At 47.2% G+C, this 23,657-nt stretch overlaps 1 protein-coding gene across 2 annotated transcripts in view; it reads left to right on the plus strand.

The window, feature by feature from the left end:
- FAM120A (family with sequence similarity 120 member A) overlaps positions 1–23,657 on the plus strand; it is a 453,805-nt gene that overhangs the window by 120,702 nt on the left and 309,446 nt on the right. For both annotated transcript variants that reach the window (XM_086939166.1, XM_086939165.1), the window contains exon 3: positions 23,430–23,512. In XM_086939166.1, coding sequence (XP_086795292.1) covers positions 23,430–23,512 — 83 coding nt within the window. The remainder of the gene's footprint in view (positions 1–23,429; positions 23,513–23,657) is intronic.

The raw sequence follows: 23,657 nt of genomic DNA on the forward strand, positions 1-23,657 counted from the left end.
CTATTTGCACTTGCTGTCTGATAAAGACATCTAGCCGCAGATTCCTTAACCTTAGAAATTCCAGTCGTCGTCTAGATCCAGAAGATTTTTATAGCAGTAAGCCTGCTCGCCAATAGGTGGTGTCTGTCAAACTCCACGTGACGTTTTAGGCGTAGGGTTCGTCGTCCTGAAATTCGCGTTGTCTCTATAGGTGCCACCTCTGCTTGCTGACGTCGGTACTTTTCTTTCCATTCCAGCCAGTGCAGATCTGTTGGAGAGAACTACCCCCCCCCCCTTTACTTTTTGGCAAACTTTTGTCAACTTTTTGTTGATGTTTTTTGGTGTATAAGATGTCTAGTGAGAAGACCTCGGGGATCAAACCGTGCGGTGCCTGTCACTTCGCCATGTAGGCTACAGACCCCAGTCTAGTATGTGTTTGGTGCCTGGAGCCCGGCCAAGACCCGAAGTCGTGCTCTGAATGCCGGCGCATGGCGCCTATAACTTTGAGGGAGTGTTCATAAAGCTGCTTGCGGCTGAGTCCGGCACCTCTGAGATCTCCCTTAAGAACTCGTTCTCGGTCAAGAGGACGTTCTGAGCACTGCTCTGGAGGGATCAAAATCTCCTTCCCCCTGCTTGAAGTTGTCGATCAGGTAAGAAGTATCACAAGAAACATAAGAAGTAGAAGCATGCTTTGACTTCACCCTGTCGATCAACTGACAAGACTGAGGAGTCGCAGTGCTGGAGCCCCGCTCCGCGGAGCATTTGCCTAGTTCGGCTTCACGTTTCTCTCCCTTTCTGGGGCAGTGAGCAAACCCTGCCCAGTTAAAATCTTTTTATGACTCCATGCGTTCCCTATTTGGGCAGCCTGGCCCTGCCGGGGTGCCTTCAGACCCCGCAGGCTCATCGGAAGGAGATCCTGTGGGTTCTGCGCCACCGAGTCCAGTGCACCAGACTCCTCTTTGATCTGTTCCTGGATCCTGGCCGGAGCCAGTTGTACCTCCTCGACGTTCCCTGACACCAAGAGCCTTGATGTCACATAGCCACGGTGCTTACCCCATCATTACAAACGAGACCGAGCCGGCTGGGCATCCACTGACAGAGTCCAGCGTCGACTGAGCCATTGGGCTATGTGTCATATCCTGTGCCTTATTCTGAAGGGCTAGGATGTGCCTGATTCTGAAGGGCTAGGATTAGATGAGGATTGGGAGGGGCAGCAGGATCCCTTGGAAATCTCGCTTCTCAACGCCTCCCCAGAGCCTGGCATGCGGTCTCCTCCTAACCTGACTTCGGAGGAGGGGGGTTCATTTGGAATGGTGGTGCGTAGGGCTGCGGAGGTCTTGGACCTGCAGCTTTCTATAGTGGTGGTCAAGACCAATGTCTTGACAGATCTTACAGTCTGTCTCCACCTCGGACCCCTTGCTGCCATTCAGCCAGGCCTTAACAAATGTTCTACTGGGCACCTGGTCCAAGCCCAGCACAGGGGCTCCTGTGAATAGAACTACCGCCTGTCACCATCGCCCTGCTCCGGGCGACCAAGCTTTCCTCTCCAGCCCCTCAACCCCAGAGAGCTTGGTGGTCCAAGCTTCTATGTCCCATGGCACGTTCCCTTCCACATCCAAAAGGCTGGACAACTGTGGTAAGAACATCTTTTCTTCCACCAGCCTAGCATTGCAATCAGTAAACACTGCATGCCTCTTGAGCCATTACTCCCATTCGCTAGCACAAGTCCTGGAGGAGGCGTGGGCTGTCCTTTCCCAGGCTGTTGCAAATGGGAGAGAAGCAGCAAATGATGTGGCCTGGACATTACAGACTCTCTGGGCAGAGCGATATTCTCAGTGGTGGCCAATGGGCGCCACGCTTTGCATTTCTGACTTATGGACATGCCCTTTGATGGCTCTCATCACCAGGCGGACGCAGCGTATCAAAGCTTTAAAGAGTCGTGGGCTACGGACAAGTCCTTGGGCCTCTCACTATCATCCCGGCTAGCCTCCGTCTATCGCTCTTTTCGTGGCTATGGAAGGGGCTTCCAACCACGCCAGCCCAACCCCAGCCAGAGGACTGCCCAAGTTCTGCAACCTCTGTGTGGCCATGGGCGTGGTTCACCTGACAGAAGTTAAGTCAGGTCACAAACACCCCGCCTTCATCCTTCCTAGTCAAATTCTCCCAGATCATGGGCGTCCAGTTGGTGGCAGGATACGCCATCACCTCCACCACTGGCGGGATATCACCTCGGACGGGTGGGTTTTGCAAATAGTCCGAAGGGACTACTCCCCTCCTTCCATGTCTCCAACTTATGATCAGCTGATGGAGGATCATTTATTCGTACTTCACGAGGAAGTCCAAACTCTCTTGGCCAAGAGAGCTATGGAGAGTTCCTGGCCCAGAAATAGGCTGTGGTTGCTATACCTGCTATTTTCTCGTTCCAAAGATGGATGGAGGCCTTCGTCCTATCCTAGACCTCAGAGCCCTCAACTTCTTCCTCAGAAAAGAAATGTTCAAGTGCTAACTCTTGCTCAGGTCCTTTCTGCCCTGGACCCAGGAGACCGGATGTTGGCGTTGGACTAGAAGGACTCCTATTTCCTGATCCCCTTCCTGCCCATCGTCGCTATCTTTGGTTTACAGTGGTCCACGAGCACTTTGAATTTACAGTGCGCCCCTTCGGCCTCACTAGTACCCCTTGCATTTTCACAAAGTTGATGACGGTGGTCGCGGGATATTTGCGGAGATAAGCATCTTCCCCTATCTCAGACTGGTTGTTGAAGCAGGGCTCACCACAAGCAGTTGTTTCCCACCTTCAGACTGCGCCAAACCTCCTGTATTAGCTGGGGGTTCACTATCAACATGCCAAAGTCACACCTGACACCCTCTCGACTCTCGCCTTCATCTGAGCCTTTCTGGACACAGTGCATTTCCGTCCTATCCTCCAAAGCGGCGAGTCCAGAATATTCAGGCTATGATACCGATATTTCAGTATCTATCCTGGATCTCGTGAGACTGACTCTGAGGTTGCTAGGCCTCATGGCCTCCTGCATCCTGCTGGTCGATCATGCAGATGGCATAAGTGGGCTCTGCATTGTGACCTGAAGTTCCTATGGGCGCTGCATAAGGGGAATCTCACCGACCTGGTTCAGATATCAGAGGGCACTAAGAAAGATCTGTAGTGGTGGCTGAAAAACCGCGATTGGGTCAGAGGCATTCTTTTCTTTATCCCCCAACCAGATCTCACAGTGGTGTTTAATGCGTCATTTCTGAGAATGGGTGGCCATCTGGTAGAGGTGGAGCTCAGTGGACTCTAGTCTCTGGCGGAAGACTGACTACAGATCAACTTGTGGAGCTTTGGTGACCTGATTGGCACTGAAAGACTTTTTACCATCCCTCAAGGGGCGACTAGTTGAGTGTTCATGGGCAACACCACCACCAGGTGATACTGCAACAAGCAAAGTAGGGTGTGGTCGTGGACCCTCTGTCAAGAGACACTGTGTCTTTGGACATGGCTGGAACAACAGGGCATATCCCTGTTTAAATACTTGGCCGGTTTCGTGGACGCCAGGGTGGACAAATTTAGCCTTGGTGCCTAGCGGATCAGAAGTAGTGTTTCCAACCGGAGGTGGCGCAAGGTCTTTTTGAACAGTGGGGAGAGCCTTCGTTCGAACCGTTTGGAGCACATGTCTTCTGCATGCCTTTCCACCCTTACCACTCCTGTCCAGAGTGCTCAAGAAGATCAGGAACGACCGGGCCTAAGTTGTTCTTGTGGCTCCTGACTGGGCACAGATAGTTTGGTATCCCAAGCTTCTGCAGATGAGCAACGATTCTCCGATCAGGCTGCCCCTTCGGGAGAATCTTCTGTTGCAGAACCAGGGAAGGGTCCTCCACCCGAACCTGTCCAACCTCCACTGACTTGGGTGGTGAGTGAGTGGTGGCAGTTAACAGCTTTTGACCTTCCTCCTGATGTCTGTGAGGTTTTTCTGGCAGCCAGGCATACCTCCACCAAGTCGGTATACACCTGCCAATGGCAAAGGTTTTGTAAATATTGTTCAGAAAGGTCTGTTGAGTCCCTGTCTGCCTCCCTTTCTGACATTCCTCTTTTAATTCTCTTTGGCCCAGCAGGTCTCCGCTCTGGGCACTCTGAAGGATTACATTTCGACCGTGTTAGACCTGACATCCTTGGCGTGGTTTTTCCCCCATCTCTTTGCCTCTGACTCATGTATTTTTGATGCTGTGCTGGATTTCGTTTTTGCTGGTTTAGATGCTTTGGACCCTCTGCCACTGCTGATCAGTGTCAGAGGGTAAGTGCTCCCTCTGTAAATTGTCATATTGATTGGATATACCTGATAAGCACATTTGTATCACCATGAAGTCCCTAGTAAAGTGCACTGTGTGTGCCAGGGCTGGTGATGACAGATGCTACTAGTGGGCCTGCAGCGCAGATTGCGCCACCCACATGAGTAGCTCTAAAATGGTGTCTCAGGCCTGCCAGCGCAGGGCCTGTGTGCAGTCAGCGGACTGCCATGTCCGCCTGGCCAGTGTCCCCACTGGCTGGGCTTAGCCCTTCCCTGTCTGTGCACATCAGCCACCCCTATGGAAGGCTCAAGGTACCCCCCTGGGCAGGGTGCAGTGCATGGATAAGGTAGAGCATGTACTAGTGCAGGTAACATGCTCTGGTAGTGAGCAGCAGCCCTTTTGTGTGCTCACTGCTGTAAGGCTATCTTGCTCCATAGAATAACATGGGGGAGGCTGGTCCCAATGGATACCAGCCTATCTGCTCATAGGAACAAGATCGGACGTAAGTGAAAGATATCCCTGAACTCAGAATTTAATGACACATCTTTTAGTGAAGGTTGTTTTTAGATCCTGGGGTTGAGAATAGTACTTTTAGAAAGTGGCTGTTCTTTTGTCTAAACCTTTCTGTGTGCCTGGGCCTGTGTGTGGAATGCCTGCGGGACAAGAGCTGCAGGGCCCCGGAGGGGGTTGGAGTCAGCCCAGGGGTGAAAGGCGACATCTGTTGCCAGGGGAAGGGGAGGAAGAAGCGCCTGATAGTGCCGGGCTGTGTCTGCCTGACCACCAGGCTGGCTAACTCCCCTGCCGGCCCACTGTCACCTCTGGCCCTGAAGCTGACAGGAAGAAGAACACCAGAAACATTCCAGCGCTCAGGGCCCCCTTGCACCAAGGCTTCAAAGGACTTCAAAGGCGTTCAGGGGTATAAGGGAAGGACCCCTGACTACAGAAGATTAGATTCTAAAATTCTACAATCAAGAAGGAACCTCTGCTGGAAGAAGGACGGCTGGAGAACTAAAGGAAGATTGCCTTGCTGTGTGCTCTAAGGGCTGACCTGTTCTGCTGTTGCAACTGAAAGCTGAGGAGGAGAAAGGGACTTTGCTGTGAGCTGTGACCCTGCCTGCTTGAAACTGCCAAGACTTTGCTGTGTGCTGTGTCTGCAACTTGAATCTCCAAGGGCCTGAGAAGAGCTGGCCTCCTGTTGGGAACCCAGGGTTAAAGGTTCCTAAAGCTTTGTCAACCGCCGCTGCCAGATCGTGCTGTGGTGACCTGGGTCGTGTGGTACTCGACTGGGGAGCGTGAGGAAGGGATCGGTGTGCTCATCGGCACATTCCCAGCGAGGGTCGGAGGCTTGTGGTGCCTCCCCTCGTGAAATCCGCTCCCAAGGGGTTGTGAGGCCGAGAGGGGGGTCTAGTCGTGACCTGCGCCCTCAAAAACCCTTTGCCGCCAAATCACCATCGCGGCTCGGGCCAGGAATACCCCCAGAAGATTGCAGAGCGTTGGGGGAGCTGAAACGGCGAAGAACGAAGCCGCAGCGCTCCCATTGGTTGAGGGAGCCGAACCCCCTCACTAACGCCGCGACGGGATAGGCCCGTGCGGCGCAGCGTCATCAGCGGTGCTGGGCCGTGATTGGCCTAGGGAGTGGAGCATCATCGTTTGCCTGTCCCGGGAGCCGCACTGCCATTGGTTGACTCCCGGGTGTGTCAGAAGGCTTGCCCCAGACGCCGCGAACCGATTGGTCCCCGCCGAGAACTGTGACCGACGAGAACCCCAGCGAGGAGCCGACAGCCGTGTGACCCGTCCTCGCCGAGGGAGTCCAAGAGTGAGTCCTGCATCTCTGGCCGGTCGTCCCCTCAGGTGTGCTCACCCCACTCCCCCGCCGCTCGTTGGATTGTCGAGAGCGGGCAGGAGAGCAGAGGGGACCGGCCGGGGCTGAGAGCGAGGGCGTTCTGCTCGGTGCGGTGCGCCTGAGGCGCAAGGACACGCGGACTGAGCACAAGGAGTCCCCCGTGGAACTGATGAGGCGCGGATCCCGCGCTTGGGGGCCATTACCGGGTGGGATGAAAATGGCAAGCAACGGTAGTGGCATATTTTAGTTTACTCGTGATAAGAGCTGAATTGAGATAAGGGCAAAGTGATATACGTTAATACTGGTTCACAAAAGACTGGAGACCATTCATATGATAACTTCCTGAAACTACATACCACCCTTAAGATTAAGTGCATCATTTTTGTAACAAAGTGATTATCGTGCAACTGCCTTATTTACATTGCTGCAACCAGATAAAGTTATATATTTTTATAAAATATACTTACCTGTGTGGTCTCAGATTGTGGTGGATTGGGGATTATTGTTGTGTTAAGTGCAAATGTTATCCACATTGCCTCTGTTTAGCCTAGACTGCTCGCGCCATGCTACCTAGAGGGTGAGCAGGGGTTATCTCAGAGGGTTATTCCTTCACCCTGACTAGAAGCAAGGGTCCCTACTTGGTCTAAGGTACTTACCTCTGCCAACTAGAGACCCCCAGTTCTAACAGACCCTTTTTGCTTTTCTGCAATTGCCAGATCAACCATTAATTTTTAAACCCCTAATGTACAGATATTCTTGAGGGGCTTACTTATTTGTCCCCCTGTCCTTTTTTCATGCCCCAGTGGGACCTTAACTTGATCCTCACCAATTTGATTTGGGCACCTTTCGAGCCACGCACAACTGCACCCTCTGGCTCCTTACTATCAAAACCTCCTTCTTAGTGGCAATAACTTCTGCCTGGAGGGTGGGCGAATTGCAGGCTCTTTCTTCTCAGTCTCCTTACCTGACTGTCTTTCTGGACGAAGTAGTGCTCAGCACTAGGGCTTCATTTTTGCCTAAGGTGGTGACACTTTTCCATCTAGTCTGGTGACTGGGTGTGAGTGTTTGATTGGTTCAGATGCTCCGTCCATCGCCACCCCCTTTTGTACCACTTTGTTCGCCATAAGTTGGCAGGGTATACTCAGACGCGAGTCCCTTGCTCACTTTGCCACTGGATTCAAGCAAGCCTGGCTGAAGACGGCTGCAATGCCAGAAACCGGTCCTAGGAAGCTTGTTTCCGGTCCAGGGAAGGCAGGGCTTGGCAGTTCGGGCTGGACTATTCCCACGAGGCACAGGTTCAGACTGATTTGCATATGGCCTTGTCTGAACTGGGGTGGCAGAGTAGGCTAAAGAACGGTGATGGATTAAACCCAGATCTGTTGACTGGGTGTGAGTGTTTGGTTCAGATGCTCCGTCCATCGCCACCCCCTTTTGTACCACCTTTCCATCTAGGGCAGTCTGTCACCTTGCCCACCTTCTATGCCCCTCTGCATCCTTCTGAAGAAGATGATCGTTTCCACCGTCTGCCCCCAAAAAGAGCATTATCATTCTGCCTTGATCGCTCTATAGAGTTCCGGTTGGATTACCAACTCTTTGTAGGGTACGTTGGAGCAAAGAAAGGATGTGCTGTGCAGAAGAGGACCATCTCATGTTAGGTTATCCTCTGCATAAAAATGTGTTATGCTTTGGCAAAGACACAGCCTCCTGAACGCCTTAGAGCACATTCAACCAGGTCTAAGGCAGCCACCACAGCTCTTCAGCATGGTGTTCCAGTCCTTGACATCTGCCAGGCGGCTGCATGGGCATCCTTGCACACGTTTGCCAAACATTACTGCCTGGATATTCTGGTCCATAGGTAAGGCCTTTTTGGCCATTTGGTCCTACAGGACTTTCTGGTCTAACACGTTTTTCCGCGGCCCCTACTCCGTGGATGGTATTGCTTGGGTGTCTGTTCCAAGGTAAGGAATCTGCGGATAGATGTCTCTATCAGATGGACAAGTTACTTACCTTCGGTAATGCTTTTTCTCGTAGAGACCTGATCTAGCCGCAGTTTCCTTACCGATCCACTTATCCTCCCTGCACTGCGGATCAGTGTAAAGTCAGGGCTGTTGTCCTTCAGGGCCATGGTTGTTTTATAACAACTCATGGCTCCTGGCTTCTGGAGTGGAAAGTCGTGAAAAGTATGGACATCAGTGCTTTGAGGTGGCGCCTTTATAGACGACATGGACGTCACAACGATGATGCGCCAGACGCCTATGACATCACGCGTAGTAGTCCGACGCCACCTTATAGGTGTGTAGGGGTACTGCTATCACAAATCTTCTGGATCCAACTTGACACCTGGAAGTTCTAAGTTAAGGAATCTGCAGTTAGATCTCTTCTACCAGATAAGGCATTACTGAAGGTAAGTAACTTGTCAGTTGAGTGTTTTGGGCCTAGTAAATTCAGTGATGTTGCAAGTTTTCGAGCAGACACCAGGGGGCACCCCTGCCGATTGGATTTGAGTTTGGTTGAAAGGAGCTGAGATATTGAGGTTTTGCAGGCAAGTTATTTGAAATAAATCTGACGCACCCCCTCAGCTCAGGGGTGGCCTGAGGCTCCGGCCACAGATCACAGCCGTCCCCGGTCATAATGCCCCTCATGACCTGATGCACTACTTATGCTGCCCGCTCTACTGGGCTCACTGGTGCGGCCTCTTCTAGTCTTGTGGTCCGATTAGGCTGCCGCCAGTAGGCCTCTTAACCTCTCAGCTGCAAAACGCCTCCAGGCACCACTCTACCTTTCACACCTCCGGAAAGCCATTGTTTACCCGGCTATTATTATGAGGTCCTCCATGCCGAAAATGACCTCACCAGTGGCCGGGCGAGTACCCACCGCAAATTAATGGGAGTAGGTGGGCAACAAGAATCAATTAGTCCCCAGGATGGTTCAGGATTTTGCAAGTACCAAAGCGGAAGCCATGTTGCTTGGAAACAGTCTCTCCCCTCCCCCACGTAATTGTTTAGTTAATTTAGCTATTCCCATTCCATAGATACAATATTAGGAATTCTCATTTGTCCTCTTGTTTTCTACACAGGACAGGTAGGCCTGCCACGGTGGAAAAAAGGATTTGGATGCTAGTCACTACCACAACATGTACACATTACATTTCTACCTGTTATAAATCCCATGCACTCTTTATTGTGACCAACAAGGCCATACATAGGAGTGACATTGATATCTGAGGTTTTGGCCTGGCAAGAGGGTTTATTATGACTGTTAGAATTGCAGTATTTAAACTGCCACTGTCAGGCTACAATAGTAGGTCTGAAGCCATGTTTGCACTACCGCTGTAGTGGATGGCACAATTAGGGCTGCAGTTTACTAGTGGCATTTAAATTCCAGGCCCTTGTACTATATAGGCCAGTGGTCTCCAACCTTTTTTAGTAATATGAGCTACTTCTGCACAGTGAAAATTATCCTTGGCTACTAACAATATTAGTGTTATAGTAGTGACCACGTCAGACAAGATAACATTACTGGCAACCATATTCAAGCTGTGATCATCTCTGTGCATCAGACATGATTGCCAGGAGTAATGTAAAGAAAGGCATTGTCAATTTTGATTGTGTCTACTTGAGGAACACATAATGACTATGGCTGCTGTGCCCCTGACACCAAGGTAATGAAGTTAGTTATATTTCTCCAGTATTGAATCTTGAATAGATTCACATGCTTGTATCTTCCCCGTCGTAATGGTGGGAATCTTGTGATAATTATAAAAGTGCCACCATAGAATTACATAAACATCCAGAAGGAGAGGCAAACTTTGGCAGTCGTCAGCCTCCTTATTGAGGTTCAAACTTCGCCCAATCACAGACCAGCCCTAGACCTCCGCTCCCCAGTCAGCCATCAGAACTCCGATTTCGAACCGCACGTCGTGTGTTAGGGAGCCTCCCTGAGCTCTGCTCAGTTTTCCAGTGGTCAACTTTTGACCTTGTTTGAATTCGCCTCAAGGTATTGTGTTTTCAACCTGCTTTACTTAAAGATGTCTGAGGTTTCTAAGAAGAGGCTTTTCAGGTCCTGTAGATCCTGTGGAAAAGCAATGTTTTTTTCTGGAGATCCACACAAGGATTGCCTTTATTGCATTTATCCTAAACATTTGGCTTAAGACTGTAAATACTGTAGAACCTTCTCTGCCAAAACTTTGAAAGTTAGAGAAGCCAGGTTATTGTTATGGTTTCAGAAGAAGAAATCAAAAACAGATTCTGGGTCGGATATTGAAGAGAGCCTGGGCCATCTTCTGTTAAGAGGAAGCGTAAAAGTGAGGGCTGTATCTCATTAAAGGCTGATGTGAAGAAGTTAAAGGCAGAAACATTCTCCTCTACCGAGAAAACAGCTTCTAAGCCTAAAGAACCAGGCCTAAAGAAGTTGTATGCTTTTTCTCCGCCTGTCACACCTCTCAAAAAGGCTTCGTTGACACAGAAAATACCGTTGATGGATCAGTCGTCGAGATATTCTTCTAAATCTCCTACTTCTGTAGTGAGCACCACTTCGTCGATTGCATGGTCGACTGCTTCCATGACCGTCACGACGTCGATGATTGAGTCTACGACTTCGTCGACTCGAACATCGCCGCCGTCAACAGGAGCGGGACAGCCCAGTCGACGCGTGCTCCGTCGACAGTAGTGTTCAAATCACCTCCTCCGCCAATATCGACGGTGATCGCCATCAGGCATCTCCCACCGTCAACGGATCATGCACAGGTTTCTAGAAGCTTGCATCTGGTACCAAAGTCAGCAGAAATTTGCCTTTACTCCCTTCTCACCTCCTGGATACGGAGGAATCCGGGGATGACAGTCTCTTTGGGTCCCGCCTATAGTCCTTCACAACTCTGAGTCAATTGTCAGGACACTGATGAGGAAGAGGAAGCACAAGCACAATCTGAGTATATGGAAGGGGACTATTCTTTTACAGGACGCTCCCAAGTTCAGCATTACGACTCTTTTCAAGAGCACTATCCCTACGAGGCTTATGAAGAGTTTCAGGAGACTCGGAGAGATATCATGCTGGTCCCAGTCTCCCTAGTCACGGATCTCAGACATATGGTTAACAATTACTATAAGAGATTTCCGGACTCTTATGCTCCAGTTCCTTTGACACCTGGTGGTCCAAGTATTCAAGTTGCTCCGCCTCCATCTTTGGTTACTCCGCCGACTGTTGTTCAGGCAGAGAAGCAGGCTCCTCAATGTATTACCAACCAGGATGAGTACATAGAAAGTGTTCCAGATGAGCAGCCCGAGGAGGACGAGCTCACACAAGATACAGACCTTCTTGGCCAAGAGTGGAATGGTTATGTGGCTCCATCTTCTCCGTCGCCTTCTCCAGCTATTTCACCCACGGGAGACATAGGGGTGTTCCATGGAGTGCTTGACAGCATCCAAGATGTTTGATTTGCCTCTACCTGTGGTGCAAACCGAGGGCTTTCTTTATGATTTTAAGGACGCTGCAAAGAAATCGGTCTGATCCATCCCCATTGCCGATCATATTTGGAGTGAGAGACTGAAGATAATGAAGAATCCAGCCTCCGTCCCGCTGTGTTACCGAGGATGGAGAAGAAATACAAGGCACCAGATTCGGCTCTAGCTTGTTTAATTGGCCATCCTCGTCCGGATTCAGTTATAATGCAGGTTGCCCAGAGGGTTTCAGGAACCCGCAATCTCCTTGTACATTACCGCCTGATGGGGAAGGAGAATGACTGGACAGTATCGGCAAACGTTTTGCAACCATGGCAGCTACCACCAGTACGGCCTCTAACCCGTTAGCAATTTTGGGAAGGTGACCGCCAATTATGGTCAGACTGTCTCCTCTTCTCAAATTCGTCCCGGAGGATAAGATGAAAGAAGCAAAGGACCTCTTGCAGGAAGGTGCTAGAGCATCTTCAGAGGTGATGGACTCCACAATGGATTTATCTTCCATTGCCTTAAGGCAAATGGCTACTACGGCAGTCCTGTGCAATCGAGGCTGGTTGAGGTCGACGTCTTTCCACCCTGAGCTCCAATCCAAGGTGCTAGACAGGCTCTTCGATGGGGGAAAATCTTTTCGGAAAGCATGTAGATGAAGAGTTGCAGGGCATTAAAAATGATACCTAAACTGCACGCTCAGTGGGCACGCTACAACTAAGGCGATTCCAGTCCTTTCGAGGAAGCAGAGGTAGAATTCAGCAGAGATCTTATCAGTCCTACAGATATCAGCCATATGGTCAACAAGGCTACAGATCACAATATAGAGGAAAAACAACAGCAATTTTGTTCTTCCAACACATCTTGCAACCAACAGTCCATTAGACGTAAGCCTGCAGATCGAGGAAAGCTGCACGGTTCATCAAGACGGCAGTGATCTCTATCCTCCAGTCATCTCATTTCATTCTCCTCGTCTAAGGTCTCAATCACCTTTTTCCATTTCTGCATCCATGGCAAACCATCACGAGGGACAAATGGGTGCTGGACATCATTCCACACGGCCACACCTTAGTTTGTCCACAAACCCCCTCAAACTCCGCCTCTAAGGAAATCATCATCATCATTTGTCCTTGTTGAGGCAAGAGATTTCAACGCTACTAAAGAAAGGGGCGATAGAAAGAGTGCCTTTCGGGCAGCGAGGGAAAGGTTTTTATTCCAAGTTCTTCTTAATAAAGAAAAAATGCGGAAAATGGAGGCAAGTCATGAACCTAAGGCAGTTAAACAAATACATCAAAAAGCAGTCCTTCAGAATGTTCTCTCAAAGAGATTCTCTTATTAAAAAACGAGGGAGATTTTCTACCGCCCCTCACTCTCTTGGACGCATACTTTCAATCAATCAGGAGTTTGTTAAAGCGCGACTACTCACCCCTAAGGGTCTCAAGGCGCTAATTGTGGGGGGGAGGGGGACGGGGGGTGCAGGTACTTTCACATCCCCATTCATTCAAAGCATCACCAATTCCTGAGATTCGAGGTGGCTGGGGTTCATTACCAGTTCAGAGTTTTGCCATTCGGCCTTGGCTCAGCTCCCAGAGTCTTTACAAAATGCATGCTTCCGGTAGCGGCCTTTCTGAGACGACAGGGACACCAAGTTTACCCTTACTTGGACGACTGGCTGGTAAAGGGGGCGACATTTCACTCGGCCAGAAAATCTACGCTGGCCTGTCAATGGCTCTTCAAGTCTGTGGAGTTTCAGCTTAATGTGGAGAAGTCACATTTGGGTCCGAACCAGAAGCGTGTGTTCCTAGGATCACTTCTAGACCAGAGGCTAATGAAGGCGTATCACATTTCAGAACGGAAGCTCAAGATAATGCACTTAGCATCCCTTCTACATGCAAAAGAGTTCACTTCTGTGAGAGTATTCAAATCCTTACTGGGGATGCTGTCATCATTCATCCCGTTGATTCCAAATTGTCGGCTGCACAGGAGGCCTCTGCAGGAGTAGTTGGACATGCAATGGGTGCAGATACACGGTTCATTCGAGGATGTAATCTTCCTTTCTCAGACAATAAAACAGTCTGTGTCATGGTGGGAGAAGAAAATCAATATTTCTCCAGAACTTTCGTTCCAACCAGTTCAACCTCCATTCTATTATGATGACAGACGTCTCAATGGATGGTTGGGAGGCTCTTCTTCAGGAGGAGCAAATTCACAGAAAATGGTCCATTCAAGAAACACGTTCACACCTCAATCTCTAACAGGGTTTATGTTGCAAAATGGAAGAGATTCTGTCATTGGCACAAATAAAGGGAATTGCATCCTTTCTGATCAACTCCAGAGCAAATCTTGCCCTACTTACTTCACTTAGCCGAGTCTAAATTGGCTCACTCATCAATCAAGGTGCATCTGGCCGCAATCTCCAGGTTTCGTAGAAGGCCAGGTGAACTCTCTTTGTGGTCAACAAGACTTGTTAAGGAGTTTATGAAAGGACTCTTCAGAGTTTTCCCACCCTTAAAACGTCCTGCAGTTCCGTGGGAACTAAATACAGTTCTGCCTCAATTGAGGAAATAACATTTCGAACCCATTCATAAAGCTGATTTGAAATATGATTCTTGGAAGACAGCTCTACTCTTAGCCCGCACGTCGTCGAGTTGGTGAGATCCAAGCTTTCATGATTGCTGAGCCTTTTCTTCAAATCAGACCGGATAAGCTTATTTTGAGGACAAATCCCCAATTCATTTGTAAAGTTCCAAATTTATTTCACATGAATGAACCGGTTGTGCTTTCCACGTACTTTGAGAATCCTTCATCCAACACGGAAAGAGCATTGCACTCTTTGGATGTGAAGGGATGCATCAAGTTCTACATGTAGAGGACAGAAATTTTCAGAAAATCTGATTTTTTAAAATTTATTTTCAAAGTTTTATATAGCGCGAACAAGATCTTAGCAGATATCAGAGCGCTTTACAGAAACGAGGGGTATGGGAAACAAGGGAGTGGTTAGACAAACTTTTGGGTACAAAATAGTAGTAGGTAGTAAGTGATTAGCAAATAGGATAACAATCAGATAAAACAAAAAGTACAGTTAGACAATCAGATAAGCAAATAATACAAAGTTGGTGCAGTGTGTTCGATATATCCAAATAAGAGTTCAAGTGAATTTAGCCATAAGGATGGCTTTTACTTCTTTCTTAAAAAAAGCAGTGGAGGAGATAACCCTTGTTTCGGGAGGGAGAGCGTTCCAGATCCTGGGTGCCATTCCAGAGAAGGATCGTTTATAAGTTTTTTCCTTCCGGAATCTTCGCGGTTTCAGGAGGAGATTTTTTGTGCTTCTGGTGGATCTCAAGCCCCCTGATATAGTCAGCTTTTGAGTGAGGTAGTTGGGTGAATTGTGGTGTACAGCCATGTGAGTCATACAAGTGATTTTCAGCTGTATCCTGGCTTCGAGAGGCAGCCAGTTCAGGGATTTTAAGTCAGGGGAAATATGCAAATGTTTTTTTGATCCAGTGATAAGTCTCGCTGCAGCGTTCAAGGAGGCTCTTAGGGGTGCGGTTGTTGATCGGGGGAGTCCGCTGAGAGCGACGATTCCGTAGTCTATGCGTGGTATGACTAGGGCTTGTACTGCAGTTTGGAAGTCCTTAGCTGTGAGGAAGGGTTTAAGTTTCCTCAAAGTGTTGATTTGGAAATTAGCTCCCCTAGTCGCTTTGCTGATATGCTGCTGCATGTTGAGATTGGTGTCAAGTGTGATGCCTAAGGATTTAGCGGAGTCCACGATAGTGGGTTGGAAATTAAGTGCAGTTAGGTGCTTAAGCCAGGTTTGGGTGGTGGAGATTTTCGCTGGAGGTGAGATCAGAAGGAACTCAGTTTTCAGAGCATTTAGTTTGAGGTGATTATCGGCCAACCATGATTGGGTGTTTGAGTGTAGAGTTCAAAAGTTTGATGTCTTCTGGGGATTGTATTTTGAGATAGAGTTGAGTGTCATCGGCGTACATGTGAAAGTGTACATTAGATGCTTGTAACAAAGTGGTGAGTGGTTCCATGACTAGATTGAACAAAGTTGGGGATAGGCAAGATCCTGGTGGGACGCCTAATGTTACAGGCACAGATGGGGATAACACGTTGTTGATCTTGAACTTTTGAGACCGATTATGCAGAAAGGAAGTGAACCACTTGAGAACAGTCCCAGATAGACCCATTCTGGTGCTTAACAGCTCAAGTAGATTCTCATGTTAGACTGTGTCAAATGCAGAGGATAGATCAAGTAGGATGAGGAGGCAGGTGTCGTTATGATCTAGGATTTGAAGGGCGTCCTCAATTATGTGTGTCATAGCCGTTTCCGTACTGGGTCTTGCTCGGAAGCCTGACTGATGAGGGTTGAGGAGGTCAAATTGATCGATGTGTTTTGTCAGTTGGAGTTGTACGCATTTTTCCAGCAGTTTGGCCAGGGTGGGGATATTGGTGATAGGGCGGTAATTGTTCAGGTCAGAAGGGTCAGCTGTAGGTTTCTTGATTAGAGGCGTGACTTGTCCCACCTTGAGGGAGTCAGGGATGAGTCCTTGTTGAAGGGAGCTGTTAATGATTTTAGTCCAAAGTGGGAGGAGTAGGGGGATGAAGACTTTTACAGCATTAGCAGGTAAGGGGTCTGTGAGGTGATTAGAGGGTTTCAAGGTGCCGAGCAGTTTGTTAATTGTTTCTTCTGAGTAGGTGTCGAAGGAAGACCAGGCCGCGTTGTTTTTAGGTTGAGTGGAAGTTATGTTGTTGGGGCTGGAGTAGCGTCTTACATCATTGAAGAGATCGCTTCTTATGTTATCAGTCTTTAGCTCAAAGAAAGCAGAGAAGTCTTCACAGGATGGTATGTCGCTTGTTGTGCTGTTTGATTGTAGAGGTTGTTCCTTGGTTTGAGTTTTGACTAGGTCAAACAGTTTTTTTAGGCGTTTTTTTGCCAGATCGAGCTGGAGGCTGAAGAAATCCATTTTTGAGCGTTTGATTTTCCTAAAGTAGGCGTTTCTCTTTTTCTTAAGAGTTTTAAGGTGCAGTGCTGAGGGGACTGATCTCCAGGTGCGCTCTGCCATTCGCATGGCACGCCTATCGTCGTTGAGTCTAGCATCATACCATGGGTTAGAGTTCTTGGTGGAGACTCTCTTCAGTTGCAGGGGGCGGCTTCGTTGATTATTGAGGTCATAGAGTTGAGGTAGAGGTTGGTCAGAGATTGTACGTCTGAGGCGCTAGTAGGGGGAAGGAGGAGATTGCAGCTGTGGGCAGGTAGGGAGTTTGGGTTGAGTTTCTTCAGGTCCCTTTTCCAAATCTTGGATTTGGTGGGTTGAGCCGGGTTAAGTTTAACTTTTTCGTTGATGAAGAATGTGATAATGTGGTGGTCTGACCAGTCACAGGGTTGGATTGCCCCCAGTTGGGTGGAGTCTTCTTTGGCGATGATAAGGTCGAGTATAGAGCCTTTGTCATGGGTCGGGCTGTTGCAGATTTGGGTGAGGTCAAGCGCGTTGAGGAAAGTTTTAAGACTATTCACCACTGCACCATTGTGATCGTTCAAATGGAGATTGAGGTCACCCAGGTTGATATGAGTGTTCTGCCGTCCGGAATTGGTGGAGATCGTGTCCATGAGTTGTTGGGTGAAGGTGAGGTTGTCCCCGGGTGGGTGGTAGATGACATGTAGAGAGCATATAGGTTTGCCCTCGCTGGTGACATTGAGGCAGATGAGTTCACAGGAGGTGAGGGAGGGAGAAGTGGCTTTAGTAACAAAGAGGTTGCTCCTAAAAATGCATGTGAGTTGTTTGTGTCCTTTACATCACCTAGAAAGGGTCAAGCCCTTTCAAGAAACAGTATCGCACGTTGGATTTCCTCGGCGATTGTGTTCTGCCACAGCAAGGCTGGAAAACCTTTATCTGCGAAGGTATCTGCACGCTTAACAAGGAAGATGGCAGCTTCTACAGCATTGTTTGCAGGTGTATCGCTTCCAGACATTTGTAGAGCAGCAACATGGGCCAGCGTGCATACATTTATTAAGCATTACTGCATAGACTCTGCATGGAAAGAGGACACTGCTGTGGGTCAAGCTGTCTTGAGAAATCTTTTTGCCTAAGGTACAGTGTTGTCATATCTATTATTTCAATTTGGTCTTGTGTACTTGATGGTCAGTTATGAATTGTTTGATTCGTTTTAATGCATAATTTATAAAGATTATCATGTGTTCCATATGTCTCTTCTGGCAAAAGAAGGGCTTCACCTAGCTGCAATCTATGGTTTTACAATGCTAACTACTCTGATACAAACATGTGAATCTATGAAAGATTCAACACTGGAGAAAAAATAAGTTACTTACCTGTACACTGTGGTTCTCCAGTATTATCTTTAATAGATTCACATGCAGCCCTCCCTCCTCCCCGTCGAGACTTGCCACTTCTGATCTACTTCTTTAACTTAGCACACTTGTTCTCGAAATCTGAAGTCTGGTGAGCTGAGGTCTTGGGCTGGTCTGTGATTGGTCGAAGGTTGGACCTACATAAGGACGCTGACGACTGCCAACGTTTGTCTCTACTTCTGGATGTTTCTTATGTAATTCTATGGTACTTCTTTTCTAATTACCGCTAGACTCTCACCATGGCGACGGGGAAGATACAAGCATGTGAATCTATGAAAGATAACAATACTTGAGAACCACAGTGTACAGGTAAGTAACTTTTATCCCCAATGCCACATAATTTATCACTCAAATACCAACTTTTATTGCATTTTGGAAATTTTCTAGTTTTTCTCCAAACCTCACTTGTGAGTTCTAAAAATAAAAACATTTTCTTTTTTGACTACACTCATTTTTTATTTACTTTTATTAATTTGACCATGCAAAAGCTTCTTATTTAGTTGGGATGACTGCCCATAGGAGAGCTAATGCAGTTAGTTAGAAAGCTTCCAGTTGCTCATGAGCTACTTGTTGGAGAAGCCTGATAAGTTAAATATAAAAAATTGGATCATACCAATTAGATAGTGTTTAAAGGAAGAACACAAGCGCTCTACCACTGGCTGGTAGGGGTAAAGTGCACTGAGTTCTAGGGTCAGCAAAAAAACATACGATCCATTTGAAAGTTGAAAAATACGGGGTGACACACGGAAAATGTGGATTTCCTGTACAGGCCGCCCTCGGCCAAGAGTTAGGGTAGACTAACTAATTTCCTTGATGGCCTCTGCTCAGGCAATGGAATTGGAACAGTTCGCTGCTTCTGCAGTGGCACTAGTCTTTTCTATGTCACTTTGAACCTACCTGTACCCCTCTGTACCACTTTACCTAGCCTTTGCCCTGCCCACTGGAAACCTTTCTCCCTGGCTGCAGACCCTACCTGTGAGGCGACTAACCATAACTTGCTCACAGGTGCATCTCAGTAGGTGGATAGTACCACCATGGCCAGCAATGTGATGTAGTACATTCTGCCCTCTATCCCAGGCTCTAGCCCCCACCCATGGCAAGCTGTGCCCAAAAGGCTATCAACCAACAGATTCCTCTGGCAGCTGTTGGTGTGGCCACTCGCTTCCTGGTGTTGCCTCCAATCTGGTGGCTTGGTTGGACAGTATTTGCAAATGTGGGGCTGGTAAGAAGTCCTCTACTTACTCGTTTGGCCTCTTACGTTTCTCAGAGTGAGAGCTGCCCCTCCAGTGACCAGGTGCCTGGCAGTCCAGGATTTCTGGGGAGGTGTCAGTCCTCTCAAGGGTGACACACTCTGGCTGGGTCATTTAGGGAGGTTTTTTTTTTCTCACTTCTCCTGTCCGCCGTCTCTATGGCAGCGCAGGCAGCGCCTCTAGTCAGAAGTGGCCTCCCCAGGGTCAGTCTTGGGGTGCTCTCCTCTCGAAGCAGGTAAACCCTGACCCACTGGACCTACAAGTGCGGATTGCATACCCTCCTGTTTATTACACTTTCACTGGGTCACTGTATCTGCACTGTAAATGCTGTTTAAGGAGCATACCCCTAGAAACCTGTTTTTGGGTCGTCCTGGGAGAAAATAAATTGAGGTGCCCTGGGCAACCTCCAATCCCAGTTCTTTTCTTACCAGGTGGTGTTCATTGCCAAAGATGCAGTCAGTGAGCATCTATGGACTGCCAGTGGCTCTCCTCTGGGCAAGTACCCCTCCCATTCTACAACAACCATGGCTATAGGTGGGAAAACATCTCATGGGTGAGAGCTTATTGTTTGACAATGCTTGTTTTTGTTTGGGGATGTTAATGTTTTGGGGATGTCTTGAGTAGTACTCATTGCCATAATAGTCCCAGACACCTAAGGGATCTGCTTTGTGTATGTGTTTCTTGTGAAAGGGAGGAATGCAGGCACTACCAGTGAAGTTAGTCAGTGGCTGAAGTCGTCTACCCATTGCTGTGCCGTATGCGGTTGTGAGCGGAAGTTAAAATGTGAATAACAGATGAATGATGAAGAGCAGTGGCTGAAAGCCCATATAAGTATATTATATTATACATATAATTTTGGAAAAATCCAATGGATTTTGCTAATGCCTGATCTTAACCAGAATTTTCAATGCAATAGGTCTTGCATTACTGAAAGCGTGAGCTTTTGGCGTTGCATTATTATTAGCAGCGCCAGTAGCTCAAACTTTCAGTAATGCGAGACCTATTGAATTGCAAACGCTTGTCTAGTTCTTGTTTAGTGCACTACTTGCAAACTGGCAATGCCAGCGGCGTATGAAAACAATGGGCTGTACCTGCACCTTCGAGCTTTTCCCACGGAAATTACACCACACACTGTGAGCCGCCACAGCCAAAAACAGCGGACAAACTTAGTTGCCTGTTTTCCGAAGAAAGGGGCGCAGCTGAAATGAAAAGTGAAAGTACGGCTTGGAGAGCTTTAAAAAAAAAAAAATAAGACTTTGTTTGTTACAGTAAATATGGCTAGCCAGCATAAAGAAAGGTCGTGTAGTGCTAAGCATGCATCGCACGGGTAGCGCGCAATGCTTTATTGTATTCGAATTGTCCACGCGCGTGTTTTGCACGTGATGCCTCTTGTATTACTATGTATATTGTTATGCCTTGAATATGTAGCTCACGCATTGTGCATCCGTTTTGTGGAAGTTCGAACGATGCTAGTCAGTGACCGTTCTTGCTTTCCATGGAAGGGATGCTTCGTACGCTGGGTGGAGTTATAAGTTAATAAACACCTACTTCAACTTTACCGGATTCCTTGGATTATATGCTACAGGTCCGCATCCCCAAAGGGTGCCGGTAAAAAAAAAAAAAAAGGCTGCAAGTGAGCATTTCCTGCCAGCAATGGCAGGTCGAAGAAAGGTTATTTAAGAAAATAGTGCTCAGAGCCGTGATTAAAATGTACCGAGTAACAACACCTGCAATAGGGGGATGTTCTCATGGTAGATTACAAGAAGAGAAAATGCGGTACTAAGGATAGACTACTAAGCCTATTGACCAATGAAAAGCCACAGTTTGTAGAGGACAGTGACAGGAGTCAAATAAAAAGATGGGCAGAAAGTGAGCAGAGCTTCATGCCCATATCCTCAATACAGTATGTCTGAAAGATACGGCGCAGGTGCTGCCTAGGCAAGACCTAAAAAGAGTGTCAAAATAGCTCCAATAAATTATTTAACCACAAATATTGCAGGTAAATAATGAAGTGTTTAGCGGGAACAAAGTGTATTACAAGGAGTAACCGATTTAAAAAAACAAAAAACCTTGCCATTTCCACCATCTCAGACTGTCTAATTTGTTTGAAGAACACCTCCAAAACGGTTTTTGGGTGTAAATATGTGCATATTTCACATATTCCCAGTAGTTTTAAAATGTTGAATAATGGAAATCTAAATTAACTATCTATACTACTATTATAAAGGAAGAACTTTTAGGCTTTGAGGCAGGTAAACTCGGGAACCACAGCGCCGATCCACACACCCGATACATCGTTGGAATCCTCAGGGTGTCCAGATGGACATAGGCTATATAAATTTAAAAAATACGTTATATTTAAAAAATGTACATTTAAAAAAAGTAGTCCCCTCGAAGTAGCGCCGGCCGCGACCTGCGTGCTGACGTCAGGAGCGGGGGAGGAGCGGCGTCCAGGAGCGCGAGGCGAGCGGCACACAGGCGGTGAGCAGCAGCGGAGCGGCGACTGTGGTAAGGCTCCGGGGGACAATGTTGGGGAAGGCGGGGTCTGGGTACGCGCGCAACTTCTTCGAAATGTGCATGGTCCTGTGTGGTGATGTATGAATTTCGGACCCTTTCACTCAGCGCCCAGATCCGATTCCATTTCCATTCACAGCGCAGAAGTTACCTCAGGAAGTGAGCCAACAGTCCCATCCTTATTTATTCTCACATGGAAATCCCTCGCTCTGAATTTTGGGACAGTGAGATGCGCACACCTGTCCTCTCTCTCGGCTGTAGGCAGGCTGTACGGGAAACAACATTTTTTCCCAAAGACTTTGGAACGCAATGTCATTTTAACGAAACTGGCATAACGACAGTCTCATTAGTATGTCAGTCTTTTTACCGATATGTTTAATATGACGCTGTTGTCACTGATTTATGCGCTCCTCTAGGAGTGACTCAGAGCCGGAGCTAGATATGCAAATTTAAAGTGCAGGCACTTACTACCCTAAAGCAGTTCTTTCCTGTTTCGCTTGCATTTAAGTAAAAGAAGTGCATGCGCTCTGTCACAGTCACATAATCTAGATCTGAATGCTGACAAAAACTAAAGGATTAAAACGTGCAATTTGTGGCTTACCTCCATAAACGGGCCTGGGCTGCTGGGCAATGTTGGGGCAGGCGGGGGTCGGGGAAGCCTGATTGCTCCCGGACAAGGTCGGGACGGGCTGCTAGTTGTTGTTTTCTTAAAAGACGAAAAACATTTTTTTTTTTTAAATATTAGTTTTAGTAGTTTATTTTTGGGATTTTGCTTTTGATTATGTAAAGGGGTAGGTTTGGTGTGGGCAGTAGCGTAATGATGCTCAGCTCCTGGACATTAGTATGGCACAACATGCTCTGGCAAAGACAATAGGTCTGGCTCTAGTAAGGTGCTGATATGCTTCTTTTTTTATGAACTTTTTTATTGCAAGCATATTTCCCATTAAAAAAAAAGTCTGTCTAAACCTGGTGTTCCGATACTTGCAATAAAAAATGTAAATTCCAAAGCATATTAACCATCGCTTGTAAGCATAATTGAAATCACGGGTACTTCCTTGCAGGTATCCTGGAACAGGTAAAGAAGTCCTTTTCAGTTATAATATAGATCATTGTTAAATGATTATTTGTAGTGCTAGAAAAGGTACTATTGGCTTTAAATTAGTGTAAAGTTTATCGATAGTTTAAACGCACAAGGGCAGCCTAAAACATTCAGAAAGAAAATAGAATTGGAAAAAACTCTCGCAAATTTATTGACCCACTATCTGTACTGTCTCATGATGTATGCTGTGGGGTATGGAAGAAAAATTTAAATGGCAGATGAGCAGGCTAAAGGTACAAGAGGCTAATCAAAGTAGCTCTGTTTACATGTTTTTTTTTTTTATATTTATAAATTATTGTGATTTCAGGCATGATGACCTAAGACCGATTTAACGGCCTCTCTAGCCTCATGTAAGGTATGTCTGAGTAGAGCTCTCTAGCACTACGACACCTAATGACTGAGCTTTTTATTCATGTGCTTAAGGTTTTTATGCCATCCTACAACAATTATTTATTAGCTATAATTGCATATGAAGTATTGCTCGGAAATACTTTTTCTGATGTTATTTCTGCATTAACTTGAATGTAATTGTTGATGGAGACCTTAAACTAATTTGGCGATACTGTTGACATACTTCAAGGCATACTCCCAGTACAAAAAAGGCAAATCATTATCTGTATTTCTTTTTTCATTTGCTTATTTGTGTTAGGGAATCACATTTTACCTGATGAAGATTTGGCTGCCTTTCACTGGAGTTTACTTGGACCAGAGCACCCACTTGCCTCACTGAAGGTATGTCCCAGAACAATACACGTGCTATTGGATTGGATTCACAATATTGACGGGCCTAGCTATGTAAAGTCCTCATAATGAATGACACAAGAAATGCGATTACAAATTGAAAGCAAAGTTTACTTTTAATACTTGTAACTTAACT

The sequence above is a fragment of the Lissotriton vulgaris genome, chromosome 9, assembly GCF_964263255.1.
Source record: "Lissotriton vulgaris chromosome 9, aLisVul1.2, whole genome shotgun sequence".
Classification (NCBI taxonomy): domain Eukaryota; kingdom Metazoa; phylum Chordata; class Amphibia; order Caudata; family Salamandridae; genus Lissotriton; species Lissotriton vulgaris.